We start from the raw sequence: 14,258 nt of genomic DNA on the forward strand, positions 1-14,258 counted from the left end.
CATATTTCCCATCATCCATAATGAAATAGCTTCTTGCTGATGAGAAGATTGGTTAAGAAGTGTGAAGTGAGGCGCAAACAGTGGATCAGGGCACAATGTCTGTCCATTCTCAGAATTCTGAAGAACGGTTCTAAAGGTGGACTTGCTGCCCTGCAAGATATAGAAAATTGAACAAAATATATGGTAGATGGATCCCAAGTAAAATGGATTCCATTTTTGTCCCTGGAGGGCTAGCTAATTGCACTGGATAATAAATGTGGTATTTGTTAAATGCTTACTATGTGCCAGGAAACACCACACTTAAATGATGTGAGGCAGAGGAGAAGCTAGTCTTTTTGGGAGTAAAACCTCTAGAATCATATATTTGGGAGGGATTGCAAGTGTTCATGTAGTTCATCCTCCTGTATCTGTGCAAGACCACATTTGAATGATGTGAGGCGGAGGAGAAGCCAGTCTATTTGGGAGTAAAACAAAGCCCAGAAGATGGAAGTTGATAATTTAGACTGTGAATGTGGAGCATGTTTTGGGGCATCTCAATAAAATAAGAAAGTTTACCATTGGTGATTTGATTTCACTATAGAAGGAAAAGAATCGGTGTGGCTTAGTGGATAGAGAACAGATGTGGGAGTCAGAGGACCTGGGTTCCAGTTCCAGCTCCATTACTTGTCTGCTGCATGACCTAGGTCATTTATCTTCTCCATGCCTCAGTTACCTCATCTGAAAACTGGGAATTAAGACTGTGAGCCCCATATGGGATGTGGACTATATCCTACTTGATTAGGTTGTGTCTACCTCGAAGCTTAGTGTAGTGCCTGGCACGTAGTAAACACTTAATAAATGCCATTAAAAAAGAATACATTTTATTAGAGAGGGTTGAATTGCATTGTAGCCTAAATGGTACTTGACAGCAAGTGTCTAGTAAGGCTGATATTAAAGTGTGTCTGGGCCCAATTTAAAGATCTAACAACTGGTTGGAATGCTGTAAGCTTCGTGATATACTTATTTACAGTAATGTCTGTATCCACCTACGGACTTAAACTCATTATGGGTAAGGAACATATCTACCAACTCTCTAGCAGCATGGTGTAGTGGATGGAGCAGGGACTGAGAGTCAGAAGGCTATGCGTTCTAATCCCTTCTCCGCCACTTGTTTACCATGTGGCCTTGGGCAAATCACTTCACTTCTCTGTGCCTCGGTTACCTCTTCTGTAAAATGGGGGTGAGCCCCATGTGGGACAGGGACTGTGTCCAACCCAATTTGCTTGTAATCACCCCAGTGCTTAGTACAGTGCCTGGCACACAGTAAGCACTCAGCAAATACCACAATTATTATTATTACTCGCCTAAGTGCTTAGTAAAGTCCTCTGCACACACTAAGTACTTAATAAAGGACTGATTGATTTAAACCTAGCTCATTACATTATTTGCCAAGCTTGGTAAGCAAAATCAGCCTTCCTCAGGAAATGCTAAATGAGGTTGCTAATCAGAAGTTCTTATGAAGCCGTCTTCACTACAAACTGTTCAGCATGTGAGCTGTTGTTCAGAACACCCTGTATTTCCTTAATGGGAAAATCCTGATGACATGGTGTACCTCATTGCTACCAGTTAAATTTTACAGAGTTTTCACATAAAAGTTGCTTTCACTTCAGATAATTAAATTCATAAATATCGAAGTCGATGGGGACACAGAAATGGGATTGTCAGTTTCAGAGTTAATCTTTTAAATGAGTTTTCACATCAGGTTTTATGGCCAATTAAAAACATATTAAATTTAAAACAGAGATTCTTGAGATAAGCTGCACAAGGCCATAATTTCTTGTGGCCCTTTCCAAATGTGGTTTTGAGAATACACACTAAATTTACTTAATATCATTCTGGCTACCAAGGAATACAGTTTGAATAACTAAGGTTTTCCACAGCTGTGAATAGCAGTCCCTGTCATTTTAAACCTGCTGACCTTTGCCACTTGGGACACATTAGTGTTTCTCCATTAATCAATACTTCATTAACATCACACAGGGAACTTCTTTGTAACTGTTTAAAGTCGACCGTTACATCAAGGTCACTGACAAAATATTTTCTGTATTTTATATTACAAAAGTCAAACATTGTGACTTGAGTGTCAGAGGTACCAAATGAGTACACTGCCTATTTGAAATAGTCCTGAAACATAAGGTATATTTTTATTTCCACAAATCTTCGTGAATCAGTTGATCAGTGGTATTTATTGAGTGCTTACTGTGTGCCAAGTACTGTACTAATCGCTTGGAAAAGAGCAATACATCAGATTTGGTAGGCACAGTCTCTACCCACAAAGATCTTATTTCACCAATTTGAAATTACCCCTTTCTTTGAGAAGCCTTTTGCTTTACCAACCACAGTTTTTTACCAACCATGGGTACTTTAAGGAACTTAACCCCTGGTTTGACAAGGGAAACCTATTCTTTTTTATTGTGAGTTATAGTAGAGTTCTTATTATGGTATGTAAACAAGAATCAGTGTGCATTTTCTAAATATGAAAATTATCCTGAATTGTACACAAGGTAATTGTGAAATTTCTAATTTTCTGTATACCACTTAGTTGAATTTATGCAAAGGAGAGTTTGAGATTAAGGTATGTAAACACATTCAGTCAGGTTTTTGGTCACATATATTTCTAGCTGCAACTAAAATATAAATACAGTACTTAGGACTGTGGTGCACTCAGTTGATTTTTTTCTAGCAAGATTAATTATTGCTAGAAAATTGATAATTATTAATTATCCTAGATAATTAATTTCTAAAAGAGGAAAACCTTAGTTTTGCTTACTCACTTGGGCATTCAGTTTTCTTGTAATTTGAGGTTAATATTCCTACCAACCCCTGCTTTAAGGAAAACATGGGGGTTTTGTGTTATAGTATTTGTTAAGTGCTTACTATGTTCCAGGCACTATACTAAGCACTCGGGTAGATACAAGATAATCAGGTTGGGCACAGTCCCAGTCCCATATAGGGCTCACAGTCTTAATCCCCTGAGGGATTAAGCTGAAGGAACTGAGGCACAGAGAAGTTAAGTGACTTGCCCAAGGTCACAAGCAGATTAATGGTGGAGCCCATTTAGAACCCAGGTTCTCTGACTCCAGCCCATGCTCTTTCCACTAGGTCACACTGCTTCAATAGCTCACAGTGCTATAGCTCACGCCTAATGAACACCACGCCAGTGCCAGAATTGTTCCCTCTTTTATCACATTGTGCTCTATCCAAATAGATCCATGTTTTGAGGAAGATGCCCCTTAATTCCCTGACAATGATCTCTCCAAAGCATAGGGAAAAGACACATCATGGAAAAATTTATTGTAGTCTCCTGATATAACCTTACATGAACGTTTACTTAGCCTAACAGCTTTGGCCTAGACTTAGCAAAGGCAGCTCAGATTGAAATGATCCAACATAAAGTGCCAGCCATCCCAGACTCCATCCTCCATCGCTTTTTTCAACCTCTGAGTCCCCTTTCAGGAATATTCAGATTAGGAAGAATGGAACTCTGGGTTAGCACGATGTCTGTAATTTACTGGATGATTTGGCAACCAACTTCCTAAAAGTTAGATTGGCATCAGCTGACCCCAAAAAACATAAGTATTGGGTCAAGTAGTCCTGATCAGCTCAAGCTGCCAAATAGTAACCTCGTCAGAACTGTCTACTAGTCCTTCTTTCTCTCTCTTTCTCTCTCTCTGTCATTCTCTCTCACTCTCCCAGTTTGGTAATGGTTAGGTTCAGTCAGTCATCTCTTTATGGTCCTTTTGTAATCTCTTGTGCTATCCCTGGGATCCTGTGTGAGAGCTATAAATAGGTTGATTAATTCAGTAATGGGTGTATTTCAGTGACTATCTTATGGCCAAAACATCTTCTGAATATCTGTCATGGTTATTTGCCCATTGTTGATTCTCCTTCAATCTTTTCTTTTTTTATGGGAGAATTGTGGGTTGTAAGAGGAGAAGGCAGTGTGGTGTTTTCCACCATTTTGGATTTCATCCACGTGGAAGAAGGCTGGATATGCCATTTGGTGATTCTCTCTCCTTGCTATTGTTGTTCTGTGTGAAGAAAGGAAAAATACATCTCAAGGGGACCATATGCTTCTGGCCTCTGATCGAGGAGTTTCTATAGTTTATAGATATTCTCACCGTGATGCTTACCATGCACATAGGTGATAAGTATTTGAGAAACGTGGAGGTCTACTGACCCAATGGAGCATAATAATAATGCTCCATTTAAGAAATTATTCTTCTTTTTGCCCTGCCCCTCAAGATCATCTGGTTTAGGTTTTCTGGCAGAATAACAGTATTTCTACTGACATTACTATGTCCTCTAGATTGCAATAAATACAACGATCCTGGTCAAATTACATTACCTTATTCTCATTGCAAGTTGTGATGCCGTCCTTTTCTCCATCTCTAGTGTATGTTCCAGATGAGTGGGAAGTCCCTCGAGAGAAGATCACCATGTGTCGAGAACTAGGACAGGGTTCATTTGGGATGGTGTATGAAGGAATTGCTAAGGGTGTGGTGAAGGATGAACCTGAAACTCGAGTGGCCATCAAAACAGTCAATGAGTCTGCCAGTATGAGGGAAAGAATTGAATTTCTCAATGAGGCTTCAGTGATGAAGGAGTTCAATTGTCACCATGTGGTAAGAAGAAAATTTTTTGTAGCTTGTTGATATTATGACCTAAAACAGGGAAAAATCTGTCTGTGGCAGTCATCTCCTCAACCCCTCCTTCACCCATATGTTTTGGTTTAATACACCATCTTCATGTTGTTCCATAATCTTAATGTATTCATTTCTCATCATCAGTGAACATTCGATTGCCCATCGTGTTTACCAAGTCAAACAGACCGAGTCTTTGCCTTTTCAAAAGCTAGCGAGCTAATACCTTTATCCTTGTCATTTGTAAGTCAAGAGGTAATTTGAGCAGAGGATATGGATACTGTGTGACCTTTAGATTTTAAATGTCATTGTCCCCTTCTCCCCTTCAAGGTACGGTTGCTTGGAGTTGTGTCCCAAGGTCAACCCACATTGGTTATTATGGAATTGATGACACGTGGAGATCTCAAAAGCTATCTCAGATCTCTGAGGCCGGATACTGAGGTCAGTGTTTATTTTACTGCCTTGTCATCCCTTCTTCAGAAATCTCCTATACAGTAAAAAATGGTGTTTTTCCCATCCAGAAACAAGCTGGAAAGTTTATTCATGAAGTCTTATCTATTTCCTTTCAAAAACATGCTTTTGTGTTGTTTCACAAGTACATTATTTTTTTCTAGGCAAGTGGTATTATTTATCTCATGATGTCCTTATAATAATAGCACAGCTTCCTATTACCGTATGGGTAGATTGACCAATTTTATTTTAGAGGGCTCCAATCAAGTCTGATCTTTTGTTTAGAGTTATTTTACTTGTGGTTTGAGGTAGAAAACAGAATCCTGCCCCTTTAAATGATACCCTTTTCTTACATGTTTTCACTGAGCTAGCGTGGTTCAGGACTAGCAAGCGCAGACTAGTGGATGCAAGAGCAAAAAGTCCTAGGTATCAGGTCTGCTGCTGGTTGTGGCTGGAAAATGGGAAAACTATACCAGTCAACCTTTTTGGATATACTGGGGGACAACTGATAGTAGAAAATAGTAGGTAAATGCTTGTTAGTGATACCAACGTGAAATTTGGGCTGTTGATGGCCAACTCTGTTGGACTGTACTCTCCCAAGGGCTTAGTACAGTGCTTCATTCATTGAGTTGGATTTAATTGAGCACTTACTGTGTTTAGAGAACTATACTAAGCACTTGGCAGAGTACAGTATAACAAGAAAAAGACACATTCCTTGCCCACAACAAGCTTACCTTCTAAAGCACAGTGAGTGCTCAGTAAATATCACTGATTGGAAATGTTACATTGGCTTTTTAATTTGGTTAGGCTGGGCTTTGGCTATACCTACCATCCTGATTCCATTTGAAACTTCCTGCTTCTTAAAATGTTTTATTCCCTGTGCCATCTGCCAAGCAGGGCCTTTATGGCAGCTTAGGCCAGTGTCTCTTCTAGACTAACTGTTCCTTCTGACAGGCATTTCCCTGTTTGCCACTTCAAAAAAAATGTAACAGCCTACCACTCCCTTGAATCTAGCACCAAAGGATTGTTCATTGTGGTTTCACTATATTTGTACCAGGCTGTGTGCGTGCAATGCCTGGGAGGCTTGGGTGGGGGTGAACATACACAGGCTTTGCTCCTAAAATGTGCATCTGCTGGCCAGGAAAAACAACCCAGTGGGCAGCAGCCTGTAACCAAGCCCACCCTGGGGTAATAGCTTACAACCTGAGAACGTGTTTTAAAAATGGTTCTGCACCCACCCTCCGAAGGGTGCCAAGCCCCAGCTGCCATAGGCATCTTCACATTTCTACTCAAACCACGTTGAACTGGATGATTTTTAGTGCTGGATGGTGCCTTGTTTTTAATTACCCTGACCAGTTCGATCCAGAAACGTTCCCAGCATCACCATCATTACCTGTACTTACTGAGCACCTTTCTAAGCGTAGAAAACTATGTTAAGAACTTGATGGACATTCTGAGGGAAGTGAAAGAAGTGATCCTTGCCCCCATTTCCCCTACTCCCTCTGCTTTCTGTATGCCTATGTGCTTGGTTCTGTATCCTTTAAGCACTTGATATTCACCCCACTTTCAGTCCCTCAGCACTTATGTAATATACCTAGTTAATTGTAATGTCCCTCTTCCCCTCTATGCCGTGAACTCCCTTTGGGCATGGTGTGTGTCGACCAGCTTTATTGTATTATACTCTCCCAAGCTCTGGGTGTTCTGCCCACAGAAAGCATTCAATAAAAAGCACCGATTGTTTCAAGGAGAAATAAGAAGCAATCCCTGCCCTAAGATCACTTACAATCTAATGGGAAAAATATATGTTAAGAGCTAAAGTCAACTCTTTGGTCTGTGGTGCGTTCACAGCCCAGCGCGCACTCTCCGCTCCTCTGCCGCTAATCTCCTCACCATGCCTCGTTCTCACCTGTCCCGCCGTCGACCCCCGGCCCACGTCATCCCCCTGGCCTGGAATGCCCTCCCTCCCAACACCCACCAAGCTAGCTCTCTTCCTCCCTTCAAGGCCCTACTGAGAGCTCCTCTCCTCCAGGAGGCCTTCCCAGACTGAGCCCCTTCCTTCCTCTCCCCCTCATCCCCCTCTCCATCCGCCCTGCCTTACCTCCTTCCCTTCCCCACAGCACCTGTATATATGTATATATGTTTGTACATATTTATTACTCTATTTATTTATTTTACTTGTACATATCTATTCTGTTTATTTTATTTTGTTAATATGTTTGGTTTTGTTCTCTGTCTCCCCCTTCTAGACTGTGAGCCCACTGTTGGGTAGGGACTGTCTCCATATGTTGCCAACTTGTACTTCCCAAGTGCTTAGTACAGTGCTCGGCACACAGTAAGCGCTCAATAAATACCATTGATTGATTGATTGATTATCTTAAGTTGCCAGAGAGAAGCCCTGCTTTTAGGCTGAAGGCAGAATTGGTGCTGAAACCAGGCTTCCCCAGCCTTCTCCTAGTCAAGCCCAGCCTTCAAAGTATTCTGTGTGCTGATAAGACATGAGACACTTTCCCCCATTCCCTCTCCTTTTCTCTATCCTCTCTCTTAGTTGTCTGTCTGTCTGTCTCTCTCTCTCTGTCTCACACACACACACACACACACACACCCCACCCCCCACCCCACCCTCATCGTGGACTGTGACAGCTCACCCTCCTGCTATGCAGGAAGGAGTCAGTGCGAATAAGGATAGTGAAGGTTTATCCATTTGAATCACAAGAATTTGTGACCTTGTAAAGAGAGAGTTTGTAAGGAGAACATTCTCTTCCATGTTCTCTCTTCATACATCCATATTATCTGGGCTACAAATTCAAGGCCTATTTCCTAACATTTCAGAGCCCCTGTTTTACTTTCCCCTCATTTTGGTTGTGACCCACTTTCCATGTTGTAGTGTTCACCAGAGTTGTCACTGAAACAGTTTGCCCAAGGGGTTCTTTCTGCCTTGAATAATATATCTCTTTTTACCAGGAGGAATTGATCCCAATACGTTCACCCAGTGTTTCCACCCTATAGTTACTAAAATCAGATCACATATGGTGTCTTTTCTATTTGTGATGTCAATTACGAATTAGCATTCTTCGTTAAACACAACTACTAATACTCTGGGTTTAAGCTAAATGTTAGTCTGTCGGGTGCTCAGGGCATGTATTTACATGTTTAATCATGCCCAAAATCTATAAAGAAATATCGTGGAACAAGAGGAAAATAATATAAGGATATTATTAAAACAATAGACTTGAGGGTTTTCAAGACACCGGGTTTTTGATTTGGCATTTCCAATTGAAGTAATAAAAAAAAATGGAACCATGATGCCTTTCTGTGAAAAATAGATGCGAGTCGAGTGTTAAATTCCCCTTACCCCTCAGGGGGCAGTTGGAGAATTGATTCTCAAGTCTCTTCAATGCTAAACTTGGGCAGAATCTCACAAACTTTCCAATCTGGCATCACTTTTGGCGGACTGCAAGGAAACAGTGCAGGGAAACATGACCTAGGTTGTTTTAGGGGCATGGGATCCTTTCCCTTGTTATATATACCATTGAAGCCATCTGAGCTCATTCCACTAGAGTTGCAGAGTACATGTTACCGGGCAATTTTTGGACCCAAGAACTTTAATAATTTGCAGTGTGCAATTTGGACCCAACAGTGACCCTTGACTAAAAAAAAAACCCATTCAACAGATTTACTTGATTATTTGTGTGTTTTTCCTTTTCTGAACCAAAACAGTTGTTTTACCTTTGATCTACAAAGTGAAAACATTTGGGTAGTATAAATAGTAGTCTTGCTTGGTAAAAATGGGATTCCCCCTCCCTGCCTATTTCCAGTGGACTCGAATAGGTTAAGAATCATTCTGCTTTAGGACAGAATAATAATCTAACATCACTTGTTTGAGCAGAGAAACTGAATATAAAGCAATTGTACAGAATATCATTTTCTGCACAGGAACAAAAATACAGCAGTATCAGAAGCCCAAGTATAAGTGGGTGTGTAGAGAATGGCTAATCACATAAAAGCATGTCTATTGGTCTGAATGGATAATTAAACATATTCGATAGTTGAATGTGTCTGAGATTTGTTTGGGACATCCATGGGGTTTTCCCAAATGCAGTTACAGAGATATAACAAATGTTTAAACCCATCTGTAGAGTCATCTTGCCTGTTGTAGTTTGAAAGTGGTAAACCTTTGGATTAAAATAGGCATGTATTTCTGGGAATCTGAGAAAAATAGAATTCTGAATACCAAAAATGACTTGTTTCACTTTAAACATTTTTGTGACTCCCCAAAATAGGAAAGTGCTAGAATAAAGGAGTGCTAATTGGTGTTTCTCTTTGTAGCCGATATTGATGTGGTGAGAGAGAATGTGCACGTGATTTTACCACTAAGCAGATGCTTTGGTCTACATAATGATATATTACTTTCATAGTATCCCTGATTTCCTAGTAGACTGACTTGTGGCATCGGATTGAGAAAAATCGTACTGCATGCTTCGGGTGGGTACAAATCCCTAATTTCTCACATTCAGATGTTATTAATTTCAATCAGAATAATCCGGGCCAGGCCCCTCCGACCTTAAAGAAGATGATTCAGATGGCTGGAGAGATTGCCGATGGTATGGCCTACCTCAATGCCAATAAGTTTGTCCACCGAGATCTTGCCGCAAGGAATTGCATGGTGGCTGAAGATTTCACAGTCAAAATTGGAGGTGTGTGTCCCCTTTCCCTTTCCCACTTCAAACAAATGGGATCCAAAAGCAGCTTTTTAATTTATTTTTGTTTGTTGTTCTCCCTCTAACCTGATCAGTAAGTATGTTTAAATATGTTATGTTAATTGCTGCATACGTAGTAATTCTTTTCAGTGTCTCTTTAGGCAGAGTATCACAAAACGGCACTTGGGGTAGCCCTAGCAGCATGGAGATGTTAGTGCTCAAGTTAAAGTTTTAATTAAGTGAATTTTAAGTATACAGTAGATGTAAATCCTGCTAATGTTTGGGTGAGTTTCCCAGTCTATAATCCAATTTTTAATCATTTTTTCTCTTCTGAGACATTTTATTAGTACAACACTCATGGTCATCTTTAAGATTTCTTTAAATTATTTAACTTGGGTAGAAAGTCTGAGTCTTGAAAAATGGATATTAAAGACAAATCTGTGCGTGTTATCTTGGTGGCATTTAAAGAGCCGAAAATCAGTGTGACTTAGTGCATGCGGCACAGGCCTGGGAGTCAGAAGGTCTTAGCTTCTAATCCCAGCTTCACCACTTGTCTGCAGTGTGACCTTGGGCAAGTCATTTAACTTCTCTGTTCCTCAGTTACCTCATCTGTAAAACAGGTATTAAGACTGTGAGCCCCATATAGGACATGGCCTATGTCCAACCTGATTACCTCATATCTACCCCAGCGCTTAGAAAAGTGCCTGGCACATAGTGAGTGCTTAACAAATACCATTAAAAAAACAAACCCAAAACTGTTTTCCCCAACCTTTGGCAGCACCTTGAAATAGTAAAAATATCTCTCTCCTCTTCATTACTCTATTCCGAGCAAGACCTAGTTGGTTTTTTTTGTTTGCCACCTAATTAAAATGCCTTGGGTAAACTAAACCATTTTTGTTTTCTTTTTAAGTGTGTATGGTAAAGCATGTAAGAAGCTTTTTTTTTTCAATTTTAAGCCAAGGCAGTCACTTTGATATGCTTCATATGTCCATAAAAATATTTGTATTCTGGGTGTGTAAAACCCTTTCTTGGAAAGATTTGCATTTCACTTTAAAATAATGAGTTAGGAAATGGTCTGTCAATCTATTGGTTTTATTTCTTCTGGAAGAAAACAACATTTTTAACCTCTTTTTACAATAGCTCTGGTTTGTAAATGTTTTGTTTTCCTAATAGGCCATGATGCTCTCCTAAATAATTATATCCCAGAGCAATGTTTCCACTTTAATTTTTCTTTGCTGTTGTACAGATATTTCAAATTAAATAAGTGAGCTAACACAAAATTATGTAGATAAATGGATTCCAAAAATTATGAAGCAAAAAGTTTGGTGTGCCTATCCTTTTAAGACCAGTCTCCGACAGGCTACAAAGTAGATAATAAAGTGACATTATTTGCCACGTGATTTTGTTGCTTCCTGAAGAATCCGTGGATGGAATGAGGATGGTAGGAGGCTTAAGATGCCTTGGGAGAAAAAAATGAAGAGAATAATAGGAGTATCTGCTATCGCAGTGGACTCCCAGGAGCTTTGGATCCAGTGGCATCAATCCCATTCTCACTCCTTGTCAGTCAGTCAATCATTTGTATTTATTGAGCTATTACTGTGTGCAGAACACTGTTCTAAACTCTTGGGAGAGTACAATAAACAATAGACACATGCCTTGCCCACAGCAAGCTTACAGTGTAGATTCCTTGGTCACCTTCATCTGCTAGTTTCATTCACTTTTCCCGTTATTTCCTGGCTCCATCTAATTTTTCTCCCTCCCCTGGAATTCTGACTGTTTCACAGAGAATTTAATCCTGTGGAAGGAGATTCCCTTCCACTGATGCCTTTAATTCTGAAAAGACTAGTCATAAAGGAGATGAATCATGGATTTATTCCAAAAATTTAAGCCCAAACCATCTAGAATATGATTTACTATTAATGTTTAGAGAACACATTAAATATAAACTTCTATTTTGTTTTCCCTATGGAAGGAGATTCCTTTCAATTGACTGCCTTTTATTTTGAAAAAAACTAGAAGATGAACTGTGAGTTATTCCATAGGTTTAAGCCTTAACCATCTAGCATATAATAATAATAATCATGATGGGATTTATTAAGTACTTACTATGTGCAAAGCACTGTTCTAAGCGCTGGGGAGGTTACAAGGTGATCAGGTTGTTCCATGGGGGGCTCACAGTCAAAATCCCCATTTTACAGATGAGGGAACTGAGGAACAGAGAAATTAAGTGACTTGCCCATAGTGACACAGCAGACAAGTGGAGGAGCTGGGATAAGAACCCATGACCTTCTGACTCCCAGATCAGGACTCTATCCACTACACCATGCTACTTCTCTAATATGATTTACTATTAGTGTTTAAAGAACACATTAAATATAAACTTTTACTTTATTTTCCTCTGTATTTTCAGCAAAAGCTTTTTTTTCATATAAATAAGTCTGATTCATAGTAAAGGGAGCTGCTATATATTTTTGTTGCAGTTGAAACTTTAGCATTCTCTTTCATTTGCTTAAATTTTGGATTAATTTAGAGGCCACAGATGTTTTTTGTGATTTAATTCAATTTTTTAGCTGGGTTCCTATTTTCTCCTGATCCTAAATATTTTTGCCTTAATAGAGTGTGAGCTCGTTTTGGGCAGGGAACATGTCTACCAACTCTGTTGTATTGTTCTCTCTCAAATGCTTAGTACATTTAAGCGCTTAATACAGTGCTCTGCACACAGTAAGCGCTCAATAAATTCAATTGATTGATTACAGTGCTTTGCACACAGTAAGAAATTAATAAATACCACTGATTAAGTTACTAATAGTGATTAAAGAAGCAGTGTGACTTATTGGAAATAGCACGGGCTTGGGAGTCAGAGGTCATGGATTCTAATCTCGGTTCCGCCACTTGTCAGCTGTGTGACTGGACAAGTCACTTAACTTCTCTGCGCCTTAGTTGCCTCATCTGTAAAATGGGGATTAAGACCGAGAGCCCCACATAGGACAACCTGATAACCTTGTATCTATCCCAGCACTTAGAACAGTGCTTGGCACATACCTTAATACTATTCTTATTATTATTATTTCCAGTTATGAATAGGATCAAGTGTTTTGCAAGTGTACTTCAGACTCCAGTCCCCTTAGCCAGTCTTTGAAATTGTCTTTCCCACCTACCAGATGATGTTAATAATCTATCTTCTGGTCTCCCAACAGTATTAAAAGAATTAATGGACAGATTCGATATGGGAGATGATAGCCGTGTGTCCAACCAATCGATCAATTAATCATATTTATTGAGCGTTTACTATGTGCTGAGTACTGTTCTAAGCATTTAGGAGAGTACAGTGTAACTGTATAACAGAGTTGGTAGACAAGTTCCCTATCCACAACAAGCTTGCTATGTAAATAATCATATTTATTGAGCACTTACTGTGTGCAGAACACTATACTAAGTGCTTGGAAGAGTACAGTATAACAGAGTTGATGGACATGCTCTCTACCCACAATGAAATTCATTTCTCTCTGGGGACATTCGTTGAACCTTGTGTCTAGATTCTCCCTTGTTACCTTACAGATTTTGGCATGACAAGAGACATCTATGAGACAGATTACTACCGAAAGGGAGGTAAAGGCTTGCTGCCCGTCCGCTGGATGTCCCCTGAATCCCTTAAGGATGGAGTCTTCACAACCCACTCTGATGTCTGGTAATGAAATGTGTCTTCAACAAACCTACTCCAGCAGTTCTTTTTGACATAAATATCATTAAGGGAAATAAGAAAATTTATTCAATCCCAGATTTCCCCGTTTTCCAAGATTTCTTCTCCCTTTCTTGCTCTGTCCTAACCCCATTTCCACTTTTGCAGGACCCCCTTTGGGGTCAGATTCCCTATGGGGGCTACTTTTTGAAAGGCTCTTATTAGCGGTACATCCAGCCCAAGGAAGAATGTTAGGTTTGCAACCTTAAATAAAGCTTGGGGGAATGCGAGAATTCTTTAAAGCAGTAGCCATTTTTACCAGATGTCACACACATATCCACACCAGGTGACTTGGTTTCCATGGAAAAACACCCAGTCATCCTTCTCAGAAGTCCTGGGCTCATATCTTGGGCCTTACTTACAAAGAATGATTCAAGCCTTCCATAGCTTGAACTCCCTTTTTAAAAGTTGACATAGAAAGCTTATGTGTCTTGGTTAACATATTTTCTTTTCACCCCATCTGTTGGGTTTTTTTTTCCCCTCCTCCAGCTCGGCATTCTCTGTTGCTGACTCACTGATAGTATAGGATGGAACTTTTCTTCTTTAATAATGAAGAACTCCATGGGGTATAGAAGGAAGTTCATCACTTGTGTGACTTCAGATAATTCCAAATAGCACCTTTTTTATAACCCCTGTCTCACCAGGATGTGGTGAAGTGTTCAGGTTCTGCAGTGTAATTGACAGTCTTGG

The 14,258-nt window shown here is 39.9% G+C and overlaps 1 protein-coding gene across 1 annotated transcript in view; it reads left to right on the plus strand.

Annotated features, from left to right (window-relative positions):
• IGF1R (insulin like growth factor 1 receptor) overlaps positions 1 to 14,258 on the plus strand; it is a 327,353-nt gene that overhangs the window by 300,204 nt on the left and 12,891 nt on the right. Inside the window, exons 16-19 of the mRNA XM_038746228.1 lie at positions 4,435 to 4,664; positions 5,013 to 5,123; positions 9,667 to 9,826; positions 13,388 to 13,517. Coding sequence (XP_038602156.1) covers positions 4,435 to 4,664; positions 5,013 to 5,123; positions 9,667 to 9,826; positions 13,388 to 13,517 — 631 coding nt within the window. The remainder of the gene's footprint in view (positions 1 to 4,434; positions 4,665 to 5,012; positions 5,124 to 9,666; positions 9,827 to 13,387; positions 13,518 to 14,258) is intronic.

This window comes from Tachyglossus aculeatus, chromosome 5, assembly GCF_015852505.1.
Source record: "Tachyglossus aculeatus isolate mTacAcu1 chromosome 5, mTacAcu1.pri, whole genome shotgun sequence".
In the NCBI taxonomy this organism is placed as follows: Eukaryota; Metazoa; Chordata; class Mammalia; order Monotremata; family Tachyglossidae; genus Tachyglossus; species Tachyglossus aculeatus.